This window comes from Boleophthalmus pectinirostris, unplaced genomic scaffold, assembly GCF_026225935.1.
Source record: "Boleophthalmus pectinirostris isolate CB_2022bp ecotype Guang Dong unplaced genomic scaffold, ASM2622593v1 HiC_scaffold_15, whole genome shotgun sequence".
NCBI classification, from domain to species: Eukaryota; Metazoa; Chordata; class Actinopteri; order Gobiiformes; family Gobiidae; genus Boleophthalmus; species Boleophthalmus pectinirostris.
This window is the reverse complement of record NW_026571070.1, coordinates 20,870,495-20,887,722: the sequence shown is the minus strand read 5'-3', so window position 1 is coordinate 20,887,722 and position 17,228 is coordinate 20,870,495. Positions and strand designations below refer to the sequence as shown.

Genomic DNA, 17,228 nt, shown 5'->3' with positions numbered 1-17,228 from the left:
CTTTTCTCAGCAATTTTTAGGTGAGATTAAAATGAGATTAATTAGATTAAGTAATTACAGATCATAATTAATTAATCTCTCAATTTTTTTAATCGCATGACAGCACTAGTGATAATATGGCTTACCATGACTAAAATCCTTAAATGTTGTTTAAATTGACTTTATGTATTATATTTGATTCTACATAAATGGCCATATATTATTGTGGCAGTCTCAAACTTGAATGAATGATGGGGTTTAGTTCAAACGTCTTTAAAACAGCATGCTTTCAGTCTTAATATGAGGCACAAGTGATATATATTTTTATAATTGTTCATGAAATTGTATTTCTTCCCATTAAATTGTGTTTTTGTGTGTTTCTGTTGTAGAATTTGGGAGGCTACAATGCCTTATTGCGCCCCCGTGTGGTTGGTGAGTGGATGGGCCGGGCAGAGGTGGACCCTGACCCGCTGGCTGCTGAGATGCTGCACCCACCTATCCCACGGACCAAAACTGAACTGTGCTGGAGCAGTGACAGCAGTCCCTCTGGCAGGTCTGCATGTGCCTGAGGGTTCACTAAAGTTTGACACAGCTAGGCTCTTCGGAAAGGCAGAGGGAGAAGTACTCGAGGAGTGCCCATGTGAACTAGTCTGATAATCCACTTTCAAAGGCACGATCAGACATGTGTGTCGTGATACCACTTCAACTCAGTTCTAAATTAAGGTTAACCTCATTTCCAGGTGCTCCAGGCCAAAGACATTTTATGCTTGTTATGTCAAAAATGGACAGTCACTGACAACTGCATAACTGCATAATATAGTGAACTGTTAAAGAATACCAGTGTTATTTTGTTGTCTTGCTCTATTGCATGCACGCTACTACTAGTATAACTAATTAGAGGCAATTGGTTATGAAATGGTATTTTAAGCACTCTGTTAATCTCATTAGGAGTCAGTATTGGCAGATTATAGGGAGAAATTGACTTAAATATAAATTGGAGCATCTTCTTTTGTAGGATTCCTCTCAAAGGCACTTTTAGCCCATGAGTATAAAACTGCATTAGACTGATGACAGAATAATTTCATGTTTGTTAATTATTTTGCACTCCAGATACACACAAAGCTCTCAACTCTTTGAATGCACCTCTATTTGATATACTAATACTTGCGGAATAAACAGTGCAGTTCTGTTATTTTTGACAAGCTCTCTGGAGACAACAATGAACACAGAAAAAGAGACATAACTGCATTGTACCTGTTTATATTTTTTAGTTCTTTTTATACAAGTATTGGTGCCTCCTTGGTGTAGTTCCTGTGGATCAAAACATGCTGACACTGCTTCCCTTGCCAGTGTGCATTGTAAGAGTATACAAATGAACCTTAAAAGTAAATGGAAACTGTTTATTCATATGTGACCTAATTACAGCACTTAAATATGGCCTGGGCTGTTATTGTGTTTTGTATCAGTTCAGTGAAATTGTGTCTCCGTCTTATCTTTTAGCCTGATAATGGAGGGGAAGAGCAAAGGGCTGAAGGAGCAGCAACAGCATCATAAGAAACTGTTGGCATCCATGTTGTCCCAGGACTCCTTTGACTCCGTCAACAGCCCTGCCCCCTCGCTTGTGGAGGAGGAGATGGAGGATGAGGATGATGCTATGGAACTTCTAGGTAAAGCTGAATTCTCATTCACAAACTTTGCAATAGTATTTATTATATTTTATACTGGAATGTATGAGGTGAACTCAAGTGAACTGTGCGATTGATATTGATCCCCTACCTGTCTTTGAATCAGTGCCGACATTTAGTTAGGGCCTGTTTTCAGCGCTGGCTGTGAGGGCCTGTCACCCTAACAGAGCAGCGCCTGACCATAATACCTCTTGCCAAATTGAATTTGTCGCCTGAGCTCCTCTTTTCAACTTTGTTGCCTTGTTTCTTGCGCACAGTCTATCTCTGCTGTGATCTTCACCTGCTCTATAGTCGGGGCTATTGAAATGCAAGTCACTCACAGATTTGCTTTGCAGACGGGTAAATGATGTCTTATCTACACAACAAATTCTGCTATGTGTCCCTCCTAACCCACAGCTCTTCCGGTTTTGTTCACTGGCTCTTTAATACAATCTCCAATTAAAGTGATTCACTGTTCAGTTGGGTGACAGTCAGTCGTTGTCTCCTGTCTCAGTACAAGAGCTTGTTACCAGAAGAGAGCCATCAAGTTCATCCATAACTGTGCCTTGACTACATATTAATAATATAAGGCTTATACAAACCAGGATCATTTTCCCACTGACTGTACTGTACATGTTGGAATAGAACTGGACAATGCTAACAAACAGTACTCTGCAAGCAGTGATGAATAATGTTGTTAAAGAACAAAAAGTATTGGAAGAAATATGCATACTGTACGCATTTAATTCCTGCCACATAAAAAGTAATATGGCTGATTTATTGAACCTTCTGCGGTATGCAAGTGAAGTCAAAGAACCCTTTCATACATTTGGCCATGCTGCCCTCTAGTGGTATATTATATGTATTACAATTTAAAAAGAGTAAGTCATTCTGTAGTCGTCGTATGATTTGTTATATTAATTTCCACTGGGAGGCAGGAAAGCAGCAGTTATTGAAGTAGGAACACAATGCATTTCATGAGCAGTCCCACTGTTAAGAAAGGTTACTGCTTGTCTTTTAGAACAATTGTACTTGATAAGTTCCAAATGCAATGATTCACAAAGTGCCCCCAGCCTGTGACGTGTGGACACGATACAATTAAGAATCTAATACATGGCTTAAGTTAGATTTGTCTTGGTTGGCTTGACAATCTTCTTAGAGGAAAGGCTTGGAAATGTTTCTGATTCCTGCACTGGGATTTCAAAGTTGTTTTCTTCATTTGAGGATTTAATATTTACCACTGAAATATGACTCACTTGTTTTTACCCCATGGAAAAGAGCAAAGTGCTGTCTCTGGGTGGTGAGGCCGCAGTTTTGTACAGATCTGAAATAAGAAACCACTGGAGGTGAGTGTGTGGCCTGAAACAGCCTTTTGTTGGCCTTGTGCTGTTATTTTATGGAGAGCTTAGGAGAAGGGTCAGCCAGTTTCACACTCTAGTCACTTAGTGTTCCTGCCAGAATGGAAGTATTCAATTTGAATTTGCACTTTAAAATCCTCAGTTTTTAATATTTGAACATTTACTATGTGATGAATCCCAAATCAACACACAGCTCTGCCACTACCCACACATTTGCCAGGTAACGCTTTATCGATATTTCCTTATATTTTACAATGCATATATAGTCCACATTTCTGTTACTCACTCCACTTGTTAAGTTAAATATGTGATAAAGAACCTAAAACATTGTCAACAAATAATATAATTTATGTTTATATTTCATGGCTGATGTGACTGCCTTGGTTTGAGGGTTCTGTTATAGGCCAAAAGAAACTGTATAGAGTTTCTTATTAAAACAAATTAAATGCTTTAAAATTTGAATTTCATACACATAAACAAAATCATCATCAAAAATCCGTATAATTTATCACAAAAATAATCCAATTTATTCCCCAATCCAAAATCTGCTTCAGACTACATGCTTTTAGCTGATCATTAACAATTTAAAAAACACAAAATTGAGCTTTATGTCATGTTATAATGTTCTTACCTCATCAAAAACATACCTGGAGTTGTTTCATTCACACCTGTCTGTCTACATCTCCAAACCTCAAAATGCTTTGATCGACCTTGTGATGTCATGTTTTTTTAGTACTTTTTATTATCCCTTTAGGGAAATCCTCCTCTGCATTTCACCCATCCTTTTCAGTAGAGAGGGCAATTCCAGGGCTGAAATTATCCAAATGATTTTAGTGAAAGTGTATGGAGTTTAAAAACACAGTGGAGCACTTCCTGTATTACCACATGACATCACAAGGTGGAACAGAGTGTTTTCTGTTTGATGTTTTTGATGAGAAAACAATATTTTAATATTATAGATCAGAAAACAGTGGAACGTGGGCCCTTTAACAGCCTCATTTGCTCTCCAATGTTCCTCCAGAAGAAAGATGCTAAACATTTTTTTTTCAGTCAGATCTTGATAAGTGTCCTGACTTTTATGATAACACCAAATGCTACCGCTAATGCTCCAGTGTCTGTCTGCCTCTGTCAAACAAAAAAGAAGTCGTCTTGGATACATCACAAAGTATCAACAACAGCGCCATTTCACCTCGCTTCACTGACAAAATACTGTGAGTGAATGTGTGTATCTACCACACAGGAGGCACTAAATCTCTCACTTATCGCTGTACCATGAAAGCAGCTTGGATCTCCGAGTAAAAACAATGTTTGTAGTAAAAGTCTAAGAGCGCCTAATTTGACGTCTTTAAACATGTCGTGCTGCAGATGGATGCGTTAATAGAGGAGCAAATTGTGGCGATATTACTTTGTTTTTACTGGAAGCAATTACTATTAACATTTGGCGTAATGGTCCCCTAAATCTGAGCATTCATTACACAGACAAAGGCAAGAGGATGAGCACGCTATTGCACCCCACATACAGTTAGCAGGGACAGAAGGCACAATTTAAGAGAACTTTTACTTCTGTCATGCGTACTAGAAGCCATTACATCTTTTCCGTTGTTTTTATAAGCACGCCTAGTTTTGAAATTACTTTGTGTTACTTGCAAGGTCAACTAGTTAAGACAAGTTCAGACTAGTAAAAGGGCCGATATTATGCAATTTTCTGGTCTGTTATAATATTTCCTCATCAAAAAAATACCTTGAGCTTTGTTAACCCTGCGTATTTAGGCTGAGGTCTTCTCCCAAATGGAAAACACTTACGATGTCATGTCGTAATACAGGAAGTGCTCCACTGTGTTTCCAAACTCCATACATCTTCACAAGAATAATTTGGGTGATTTCAGCCCTGGATGCCAGTCTCTATTGAACTAAAGGTAAAACTACCACTACATGTTATTACAAGGGGGTACAAAGTGTGAGGGTAAGTCAAACATGGAATAAAACGGAACTTCAGGTCTGTTTTTGAAGAGGTAACAACATTATAACATGGCTTTAAAGCTCAAGAGTAGATTTTGTGTGATATACAACCTTCAAGAAGACAACCCCTGAAAATATGCTTTTTTAAACATAAAGAACAGGTGGTTTTTATATGGTCCACATTCGAAGCCTTAAATCACTGACCCACTGAAATAATATGAGAACAATTTAAAGGAATACATTAAAAAACAAATGTTACGTACAATAATATTCTTGAATCAGTCGTATCTTATATGAAACAAGTAACATTATCGCGTATATATTTGGACACCTGTTTACAGTTACAACTCCATAGCCTCCCCCTAGCACAGCCCCAGTCACATAAACCCTCTGACCTGTAAAGCTAGCTGACTGTACTAGTTCTTTTGGTTGACTTGCACTAGTTTCACTTGTTCTGAGACAAACACTCTGTACTGTTATGGCTGCAGAAGTTTTATGCAAAGGATGGTAGATAGAATTACAAGAATGACATCAGTCTTTTCCAACTACAGATAATGTATGAATGGACACATTGTGGCGTGACCCAGAGCTTGGACTTGAAAAGTGTTCAGTTTAAATGCTATGTGCTTCTGCTCTTGTCTCCTTTATAACGATTTAGGAGGCAAACGACAAGTTAATTGCAGACTGCCTGATGGAGTATTTCAAGCCTAACTAGAGGTCTATGTGTATATGAGCTATATCAGTGCTGACTGCTGTATCCATGTGTTTATCACAAACAAGCACTAACACCATTCATCATGCAACTAGAATGTGAACATCAATGGACCAGTGTAAATCTAATACCCATATTTACAAAGTTTATAAATAAACAGAAGTTGTTACTGTAGTAAGGCTAGCAGTAGTAGCAGCAGCAGCACTTTTGCAGATTTTTAGTGGTGGTTTTAGTAGTAAATGATTTCATTTAAAGGCAACTATCATTCAGACTAAGATCAAAACTAGACTCATTTGAAGTGTACTGAGAATAAAGCACATAATAAGTTTTAGAATGGTGTTGATCTGTATCAGAATAAGCACACACATGGCAGTATTAAAAGTGCACTATGTAACTTTCTGACAGGGGGCCCATCATCTGCTTGTTTCTGTGGATATGTCACTGCTCTGCTTGGAATATTCCACAGTATGATATTAATCAGCTCTGCCTTTCATTTATTCAATTACAGATGGTGTTATAACTTAAAGATATATAGATAAATTTGTACTGTGAGCAGCATTGCCTCTCCACAGATCTGATCTTTAACTTGGTCTCGTTTGAGCTTCATGAAGATAGAAATGTTTAATGCCATACTGTGAAACATTCCAGACAAAGCAATATCCATGGAGAAAGCATTTGACGGACCCGCCAAGAGAACTGTACAATGCACAATGCACCTTTAGATAAACTACTACTAGTATTTTTGTGTTAAAAATATTTTCTGTTGCATGAAAATGTGTTTTATTCTCATTGTAGTATCCAAATGAGTATAGAGAATCAAGCCTTTTCCTTGGTATTAACTATATACGACAGCTTTAGAGATGAGCTGGACTGAACTTTTCATAATCTTGCTGTTCCTTTAATAGAAACACATCTTCTAAATTTGAGAGTGATTGTGAAATCTGCTGACTCCCGAGGTCACTGGGTTTACTCTGCCTTATTCCCGTCTGGACCCCCCCCTCTCTGTAACATATCTGTACATCACTCCAGTTAGAGACAACATAAGCCCTGTAAAATGTGTGGTTTGGACAAGACACTCTAAAATAAGTTTGCACTGATAATAAGACCTCAGGCGTGTGATGTTCTGCGCGTCATGTGTTCCCCCCAGACCCAGCTATGAAAAGTAAGTCTGAATATTGTTTTTATTACGAAGCCAAACAAATGTGTGACGACTAACCACCAATAAGAGACTGTGTGAACTTAATCAAAGACATGTGCTTGTTCTATACGCGAGTGTGAGGTCCTTGGCTCCGTGTGCTGACCTGGTATGCTGTTTTATCTATGCGTATTATATGCACATGTGGTAGAGTGGAGGGCATCTCCTATTTACAGACTATTAATTAAAACCCACTGTGTTGCGGTCAGATGCCGTCACTGCTTCAGGGGTGGAAAATACTTTAGATCAGTGAGATGAGGCTCAGTAAATCACATGGAATTCAGAGCAGAGAGGGTCCCTGGGGAACAAAGTGTGAACTAAGGACAGAACAGGATTGTGTCCCAAATTATGTCGAGCAAAAACAAAAATTTAATTCATCCTGGCTACAGCTGGGTGATATGGTCATAAAAATTTAATCGAGAAACAGTTGGAAGAGTGTTTGCCCACTTTTTGTTCACTGATCCAAAGGTTGGCGGTTCGAATCCCTCTCTCAACCTAAACATCATTGGTAGAGTGGTCAGATCCATTGACCTACAGGTTGGCGGTACTATTCCAATCCCCCACAGATGAATGCTGTTGTTGTGTCCTTGGGCAAGACACTTAACCCACTGTGGCCCCAGTGTCTACGTATGCAGGTGTATGAATGTGTGTGAATGGGTGAGTATCATTACAATTGTGCTCATTCTTCCAACAATCTGCAGTTTTGGTAAAATCATCATATGATAGACAAATTTTCTCTTTAATGCAGCATTATGCTCAAGCAAAGACACTTTTACCCACCCACAAATGAAGTTACCTCTTCGAGGCAATATACTAAGTTTACATGAATAGTGATTAAATGGAAAACGTGATCTGGCTCCAATGAAACTGGATTTTTTGGTACATCGCAAACCCCTAATCCTGGCTCTTTAAGTTGTTCAAAAATGTAATTGATTGATTCATTTCATGTTTACAAAATAAATATAAAGAAAGATATGTAATAAAAATGATGAAGTAATTCTTCAAAACTGCAAATCTTAAGGGTTAGCTAAATAAATAATTTTTACAACTAGATAGGTGATTAATATGAAAGTTGTCTGTGATGATTTATGCAACATAAACTGACATGTAAAAAAGAAGGTTTATAAGACCTGAGATTACACACATGTGGATTCTCATGGCTCATCTGTCAAACCATCATCCAAAAGGTGTGTATTAAGCCTCTTGTGAAGAATACCATGCACTAATTATGCCTTCTTCTTTCTCTGTTTTTGGGCTCAGTGATGAGAAGTGCAGAGCCAGTCAGTCCGTCGCTATCTAAACAACACTAAATTACATGGAAACTTGGAGAGAGTGGCACACAAACACTTCTATATGCACGTCCTCTGTTCTGTTCTCTCCCTTTTGAGTGATTGCAGAATTCCTTTGCTCTTTGTTGAAATTGCATTGCTTGAATACTTTCCACCTTGCCCCCCACAAGTAGACTGTATATTGGATTTATCAGACAGAGAGGAGCATGCATGGCTGGGCCAGGACTGTTGGAGTGGTGCAGAGGTGATGGGGCGACTAGAGTGGGGCAGTTTGTTGTGTCTGGAGGTTGTGTGGGGTTGTGTGGCCTCGTGGGAGATGCCCTGTACAGACACTGTGGTGGTGGTTTTGTTGTGTGGAAGGCTGGTCTATTATGATGATCTTTATCCGCAGACAAAAAGAAAAAACTTGATGAAGGATCAGACTGAACGTGAGGCAAATTCAGCCACGTTCATTCATCAAAAAGGAACGAAATGCATAAATTTATTCTTGTGAGCTTTTAGCCATGTTATAATGCTGTTACCTCCTCAAAGACATACCCAGAGTTGTGTTTTGTTTCATTTACACATGTTTAAGTACTGCTTTATTATCAGTCTCTCTACATCTGTTCCACCTTGTGATGGTGGTCACATTAACAACTCTCTACCTTTTGCTTACCTTTTGTTCTGTAGAGATTGACAGTTTCATGGTTGAAATTATCCAAATTATTTTAGAGAAGGTGTATAGAGTTTAAAAGCACAGTAGAGCATTTCCTGTATTACCCCATGGCATGACAAGGTAGAACAGGGTTTTGGTTTTCTGCTTGAGTGAAGAACTTGTGTTAAACATGTAAATGAAACAAAACCCAACTCCTGTCCAACACTTGCTTGTCTTTGCTTTGGTATCTCCACAGAGACAAGCAGGTTACATCACCAGTACAAGTACAAATTAATAAGATGTTGTACACATAATGACATAATAAGTAGTATGAGCTACCCTATAAACTCAAAATTAAGGTCTTGCCTTTGAGAGAGTGGTAGTAGCTGTGGTAGTTTTTGTTATTCAACTAAAATATTTACATGTCTGGTACTTTAAACTTTACTTTAAACTTTCACTTCTATTTACACCCGAAATTATTTGCAGTTGTACAATTCATAACATTTGTTCCTCAGCATTTTAAATTTCACAGTGGAAATTTTTCACTTACACCAATTCAGGTCACCGGAGCTCCTCTAGGCGTCCTAAAAGTTTCAAATTGTGCTGTATTTACCCGTGTCATTCTCTAATCCACTTTAGCTGTCTTCTCTGTGTAGATGTCAGCCTGTAGCCTTTGTCCTGTGGATTAGCCTTGCCCTTGTGTATTGTGTGACTTTATGTTGACCAGAAGGAGACAAGTGGAGGAGACAACGAGACAAAGAAGGAGCTAAGGTGTCAGGCAGCTGTGTACACCAAGGTCGTACTCTACGTCAGGGTCTGGGGCCATCACTGCTATTCATGCCTTCACTCAAAAGATGCAGTGTCACCATTTCATATTTCTAAGTGTCACGTAATGATTTGCATCTCTTTTTACGACCCAAAGAAAATCGGGCATGCTGAAATGAGCCAGTCTGCAGAAAGGAGGACAAGGTGAAGGCCTGAGCTGGAGAGAGGTTCCCACGGCCAGAAAATAGGCTGAAACGCTGGTGGCTCTGAGTGTCCCCTCCTCTGTCCCGTACAGGCAGTGATGAATGGGACATTTAATATTGGACGCTTTAGGCTAGTACTGGAATCTATCTGGCTCTTTGAAAACACCAGCTGCAGCCAACCATATGAGTCATAACCAGTATTATTCTGATTTGTATGTATTCATTTTATCTTAAGTGAAACTTTTTACCTTTGCTTCATTATGAAGTATGCACACTTTTTCACAGACAGACAATAATTTAAAAATGAGAGCAATATGGTGCCAATATGGTTTGAACACATAAGAAGCAGCATCAGTTATATGAAGTATATGCCCTATCGTGCACAGTTTACAACACAACAATTACAATGCTTTTTGGCAGCAGAAATATGGAAATATGGTAATTTCAACACAAGATAAACAAAAAAATATGATAACTTTTCCTGTTATGCAACCTGTTTTCTAACTAAATACTGTGAGGATTTCTATGGCCTTTATACTTCTATTACCACTTGGAAAACTGCTGCTACTATAACTAATACTACTAAAAACACGAGGGCCAAAATACCAAAGTAGTTGTTTTTATCACTCAACATTTCCTAATTTCAGGACAAAAAGGCAGTCAGTCACTCACTAACAGTATTACTTTCAAATGAGTACAGTTATTATTTAGAAATCAGTGTTCTATAAAAATATGCACTTGTACAAATGCAGTTCAGAGTAATTAGTTTACTTATTCGTATTCAGTATCGCTCCTGGAGACAGGGGTAAGTTCTTGGCCCAGTGCTCTGTGTGTGTCACATACCCGCACACACCTCTCTTTGGCGTTTGTCAGTGAAGATAATCCTGGTGATTAGTCCTGAACTCTCTCCTTTCAAGGTGTGAGGCTGTCTTTTCTCCCCAGACGAGAGGCTGAGACACATGAGCTCAAAGTAAAAGTATCAGAGTTAGTGTTGGATTACAGATGCACACACACAGCATCCTGTAAACTTCAGCCACACCAGCAGGAGCCAGGGACATGTCAGAATGCATCGCCTTTGGGTGCAATGAGTCCTCTGTGGATTAGAATGATTAATTATTAATTTTCCAGCAATACTTCTTACATTGCTTAGCCAGCTAAGAATAGAATTCAGCAATAGCATACTAAGATGTGTAGTCTATGCAGTGTTTTTTATCTGTAAGTTTAGATCTACGTGATTGAAGTGGCTGAGCAAACATGGCTGCTTCTGAGGACAGAAAAAAGGAAAATATAACATAGAGGACTGAAAAAACATTTTACATTTCTATAGCAAAAGAAAAATTTAAATCTGTCAACTGGACAAAAGTATTTTAGGGGTTTTGGAATTCATCCAAGCACCTAAGCGGTGAAGGGTGAACCACAAAACACAGTTAATCTGAGGTTAATCTAAATTTTGATTTGTTAAAATCTAATTTTAAATTATGATGATCAATGTGCTCCTCTGTTTCCCATGTATCAATGAAATTTAGGCTGGAAGAGGGGGCGACCAGACTGGCCAGACTTGATTTTCTGTTGTAATAAGATATTCATATGAACAACCTGCAAGTCCTATTAGTAGTTATTTGTTATTATTAAAGTAAAAAATGGTATAAAGTGGGCTGTATTGTTTCCTTTTGAAGATTTTCCCTGCATATAAACTATTCTTCCCATACTTATAATCAGGATTCTTTTCGGGAAGAAATCCATTATATTATACATTATAGCCAAAAGATTTCCCACATAGATGAAAGGAAAATATGCAAACACAGAAACACCCCACCAATATTTGAACTTGGGACCTTCTGAAATGTCACTGCAAACCTTTTCCTTACTGTGCCACAATAAAACTTCAAATAGCAGTGTATTGAATGGCATCTATTGTTTCAGATAACATGTGTACACAGTTCTTCTTTGCACCTGTATACGAACATGTGTTTCTAAGTAAGTGCGACAGACAAACACAGTGCACAGGGTTACGATGAACAATACTGGCGTGTCTCTTACATATGTTCTTCTTTAGTGGATCTGCGTGTGGGTGGATGGGTGCTCTGAGACTGAGATCAGACGAAACCCAAACTTTCCAGCACTTCATCCTGAGCACTGCCACTCATTTTCTGTCATTGTTCTGTGTCCCTTTGGCCCCTGTGCTCGTTAGCGCGCCCTTCCTGTTGCTTCATTCAGATGATGATGGACTGTCAGCAATACGATACTGATGTAGGAAGTGGAAGTCTTTTTTTTTTTCTATTAAACCCTTTTTTTTTTTTAAAGTTTCTGATGTCTTTTACAGTGGAGATTTGGTCCTATGAAAGTACCCTATTGTACATGTGTATAGTGGTAAGACATAAAGGAGCAACTAGGGACAAGCATGGAGATACAAGCACTGAAACTCCAAATAGAAAGGCCAAAGCTGATCCAGGAATGGAACTCAAAACCTTCTTGCTGTGAGGCGAGAGTGCCATGCTAGAGTTTAATTATGCGATATTCAAAGACGGGGAATAAGAGCCTAATATCTCTGAAGCAATAATTGAGCTGTCAAAAGTATTAGTATTAGTTTTAATATGGTTTTAAGCCGGGTGTACACTTTGCGATTTTTGGCCCTTTTTGAGCTGATTTTTCACTCCTGCGACTGTTTTTGGGATTGGGTCGAGTTTTGTCTTAATCGTGTGTCGTGCTTTGTGTAGTAAACATGGGGTAACAAAAAAGCGATTACTACCTCACCACCATCTCTCGATCGGCAATCGTAGGTCGCAGACATATCAAAACTGTTTGAAATCCAGTCGCCTCTGTTGAAGTAGTTCCACAAGCTGTGAACTTTTAAAGCCTGTGATTTGGTCATACAGTTTGAGCTGGGGCTGAGTGAAATGATCGAAAATATCGCCCAGTGTACGTCCGGCATTAGTCCACATCAGAATTCATATAAGAATAAATAAACAGCTATTACATGTTTTTAATAAAAAAATCCTACCAAGCCTTTTCCTAAGTTTAAAATTTGCATTTTAAATCAACAACAGCAATCAATAATGCGGTATTTTTGACTCTTACTCTTACTTGCTTATTATCTTAGTAATGAATTAGATCTATTATCTTGCTTTAATTTCTAGCCATCCTACCTAATGTGCTTGCTAACAGTACCCACCTTTATTAAACTTTACAGAGGAGACTGTTGTGATGTCATCTGTCAGTGTGGGAGGATGCCTGAGAAGCCTGTGCTGCTGTCTGCTTCATTGGCTCTAACGAGACTTTCAACACCGCCGTCCTAACTGACAAACTATGATTAATGACACCCTTCTTGTGTTTCTGTGTGTGTGTTTTTGGGACCCTCCCCCACCCAGAGGACCTGGACGACCTTCGTATGGAGGGCGTCACGGTGCTGGCTCTGACCGGGAGCAAGTTCAGTCAGGGACGCAGCTCATATCAGGCCGAACCCCAGGCCAAAGTCACACTCAACATCTGCTCCAGGTGTGCCAGGTAATTGTTCCTTCCTTCACATCATCTCTACGGTGTGTCATCAGGTCAGAAGAGGTTTTGCAGGGTGACTTAAAGTTTAAAGACTTTCTGGCAATATTAATGAAAAATAAGACAGGCTTGGTCTTGTCTGTTTAATAATTTTGTGGAGTTGTTTCACGTTTTAGGTGTGCACTGCTTGACAAGAAGTTTCTGATAGGTTGATTAGTATTAGAAATAATAACAAGTATGGATGTCTTAAGAAACATTTTGTCTCCTCTGTTGTCCTCGGGGCTTGTCACAGGCACAGTTTCAAGACGATTGAGTTACAATCAGAGTTTGTTAACCTTGAATATAGTTTAACTTTGTAGCAGTTTCCATGGCAACTCTGTGAACTTAATCAAATCTAGGACAAGTTTTATTCTATTCTTATACAAGTATTCAAACAATTATTTGCTTAGAGAGTAGGTCAGCGAGCCTAAAATGAAAAGCACAAACAGATGAATAGACTATTGTAAATGTCTTTAGACTCTTTTGATCCAGAAGGGAAATGCATTGGACACAGCAGCTCAGACATCACAATATATTATCATAACAAAAAACATAATTATATAAATGTACATGAACAAGTACAATAAAATATGTAGAAAAACATAGTAATACAAACATATTTCAGCCACAACTTCCCACTCAAGTCAGAAAACCTGCTTCTGAGCATTGAACACACTTAAGACTTAAAGGTACATTGTGTAACTTTTCTGATGGAGGGTGCTTTTCTCCACAGAGATGTTATTGCTTTGTCTGAAATGTTTCGCAGTATGGCATTAAACCTTTCCATCTTAATGTAAACATGAACAGAGCTGTTTAATGTCACACTGTGGAACATTCCAGGCAGAGCAATGACTTATCCACAGAAACAAGAAGGTGATGGACCCTAACCAAAAAGTTACATAGTGCGCCTACATAGTGCACCTTCAAAACTTTTGTAACTGATTAAAGCAACTGTACTACAATTGTACTATTATGTCATATTCCATACTGAGCAGGAAAGGAAAAGGAGGACAGTGAATAATTTGGATCATGTTTCACAATGTTACCAATGTGAAAAGTAATCTTTGATGCCTGTCTCATATAGTTTATCACAGATTTCCTCTTCTTGTGAGACATTCCCGTCCAAAATATGATCTATGCTTCTAGCTTTTATATTTCTCTCCGGTGAAACAGTTTAGGCAGGTGTAGGCATAGCACTCCTTGATGCCAGCCCCAGATAAACGGCTATGATTTCGATAAGACTCCGCACCACACACTACCGGCCCTTCAATCTTTGTTTGGGCTCTGGAATTTGCTTGTTTCCTATCTTCTTTCATTGCATCCTTATCAGTTTATATGCAATCTGTAATGTGCTATCAAAGATCCTGCAGGAGGATGCTATCACTGGATTCTTGTGGCTGTTTATGTTTTACACCAATATCATTCTTAAGGTGCATTGTGTCCCCTAGTTGGATTTGAGGCCTACATAATCTTCCGTATCTGGAGGCTGATTTTTGGCTCACACGTTGGATTTTTTCTTTGTTTTTTCCAAATGAAATGTCAGACATCTGTTCCCCTTCTCTCTTTCTTCTTCCCCTGTTTTAAGCCAAATTCTTGTGCTGTCCTCTTGAACCTGACCACCAAATCTTCCCCCGTTTTATTGGGGACGGACACTCAGTTCTTTCTTCTACTCAGGGTCATAAACAGATCACTAAAATGAGAGGAAAATATAGTGGCATTTGACTTGTAAGAGCAAGTTTATTTGAGCAGTTGTTACATATTGAGATAGATATTGAAAATTAAATAGTAAACTCATGATAGGCCAGGTTGTACATGGTTTTGCAAATTTTAACAGGGATTTTAACAAGGATACAAAATTAGTGCACATAAGATCATTGATATCAAACCATTAGTCAGTTTTCAAACCTCCTGAGCTTTATTTAATCCAGCTACATCACTGGGAATGTCATCAGATATATATATATTTTTTACCACTTTACAATTATTCTTTAACTATTAATGCTGTTACATGCTAGCCAGACTGGCGCCAGCTAGTGCCCCCGCTTAATTTCATTTCTCTCCAGCGACTAGGTCAGGAATCGGAATCCACTAGACGGTTTGCAAGAACTCCAGAAGAGCGAGTTCGGGCACCATCCAATCAACAAAGAACCATACATTCTGTGTTGGCAACGATTCCCGAGATCGAGCATTTAAAGCCAGAACAAAGAGAATGTTTGGCGAATTTTATCAAGGGGAAAGATGTTATTGCCCGTCTTCCTACAGGATTTGGGAAAAGCTTAATATACCAGTTAGCCCCATTAGTGGCGCATTACATACATCATGACTAAATAACAACGATTGGCTAAATTTAAAAAGTACCCGCCTACCGTTGAGTGAACGAATTCTAATGCTACGAGGTCAGATAGTTTCCACGAAGTGAAAACGGCTGATTAATCAGGCTAGTTACTTGCTGCCATGTTCCAAATATAAAGTGATCATGGGAGTGCTTCTGGCTCCATCTGACTTTTCATTGAACCTCTCTGTAACTGGTGCAGTGAGCCTCGTCATTTTCGTCTTAAAATGTTCGTATTAACCCACTCTACACGATTTTTTGTCCATAAATAAATTCCTATTCCTAATATGTAACTTAGCTCTATATTTGCTCCTATAAATGCGAGCTTCGTGAGCTTCACTTGACTGGAGCTGAATGCTATGGGTGTCGTCACACTTCCTTAGTTCACTTCTTTATATAGTCTATGTGTGAAGCTGGCCGCCATGATTGAAGGTTACATCCAAGCCATACCTTTCCTATGCCTTGTAATTGTAACATAAGCAGATGTTTGTAAAATATTTGGCCAATACATTATCTCATCACTGAAATCTTAAAATGAACTGCAGGTTAAACTGTCCAGCATGCAATCAAACCTCAACTCATAGTACACGGACAGGGCTGGTGCACACATGTCTCCCTGCACCTTGTCTATTCTTTGTATATGAGTATGAAGCACGTATAAGAGGTGTAAAATATGAGTTGAACATGAAGCTGCAGTCTCCTTGTATCACGTAGCAGATATAACAATAGAGTAGAGCGGTCGGGCCCAGCGAGAACACAGCCTGGGGTCGGACAGGCATTCCTCACATACCCTCACCCAAGCCCCATTACACACAGGCAGGGTTCAGTGTGCAAGCCGCTACAGCTCACCCAGGTCCAGTCTCAACCACTTTGGGTTTGAAGTCATGTTCTGTGCAGCCAATAAAGTCAACAATCACACAAGCCAGACGAGAGAAGTGGTGACGCAAGCATTCACACCCACAGCGTGAAGGCGACAACTCCCTAATGAGGAGTTATTCATTACCAGCAGGCTCTTTAAATCCAACTAACCCACTTTGATTGAACATGTATAATATATCTAATTTACAACATACAGCAAAAGGCACTCTAATAAGCATAGGTTTCATGTTCTCTTTCACTACATCCATAAATCTCACTTTAAAGTTCTCTCCCAGGCCTGGTAACCTGTACTATCACAGGGTATTTTTCATTTACTAGATGATTTTGTGCATGCCCCAGTCTGACTTTGCCATGCCTCTTTAATTTAAAAACTGTGTGGAAAGAGTATAGCATCTTCCTTCCTGTTTGAAAGCTTGTTTATAGCAGAGGTCCTTAACCTTTTTGATCTTGGGGCCCAACATTTTCATGCAAAAAGTAACTAGTTGCCCAATCTCATATTAAGTGCATTATATTCCTCTGAATGTGCAGCTGTACTTTGGCCCTGTAGTTAAGTATCACTGGTCTATAGTATCTGTTGTCATTAACACTACACATAATCAGATCTTGTGTAACGTTGAAATATGGTTTGCCTGCAGTTTATTTTGCATCGCGTGATATTGATCGGCCCGACGCCATATTTCTCTCAAGCCTTCCAAAACAATGACGTGAAATTCAAAACATTTGAAGTC

The 17,228-nt window shown here is 39.0% G+C and overlaps 1 protein-coding gene across 1 annotated transcript in view; it reads left to right on the top strand.

Moving 5' to 3' along the window:
* cunh8orf34 (chromosome unknown C8orf34 homolog) overlaps positions 1-17,228 on the top strand; it is a 60,532-nt gene that overhangs the window by 13,174 nt on the left and 30,130 nt on the right. Inside the window, 3 exon segments of the mRNA XM_055150809.1 lie at positions 369-532; positions 1,480-1,646; positions 13,127-13,262. Of these exon segments, the coding sequence (XP_055006784.1) occupies positions 369-532; positions 1,480-1,646; positions 13,127-13,262 (467 nt within the window).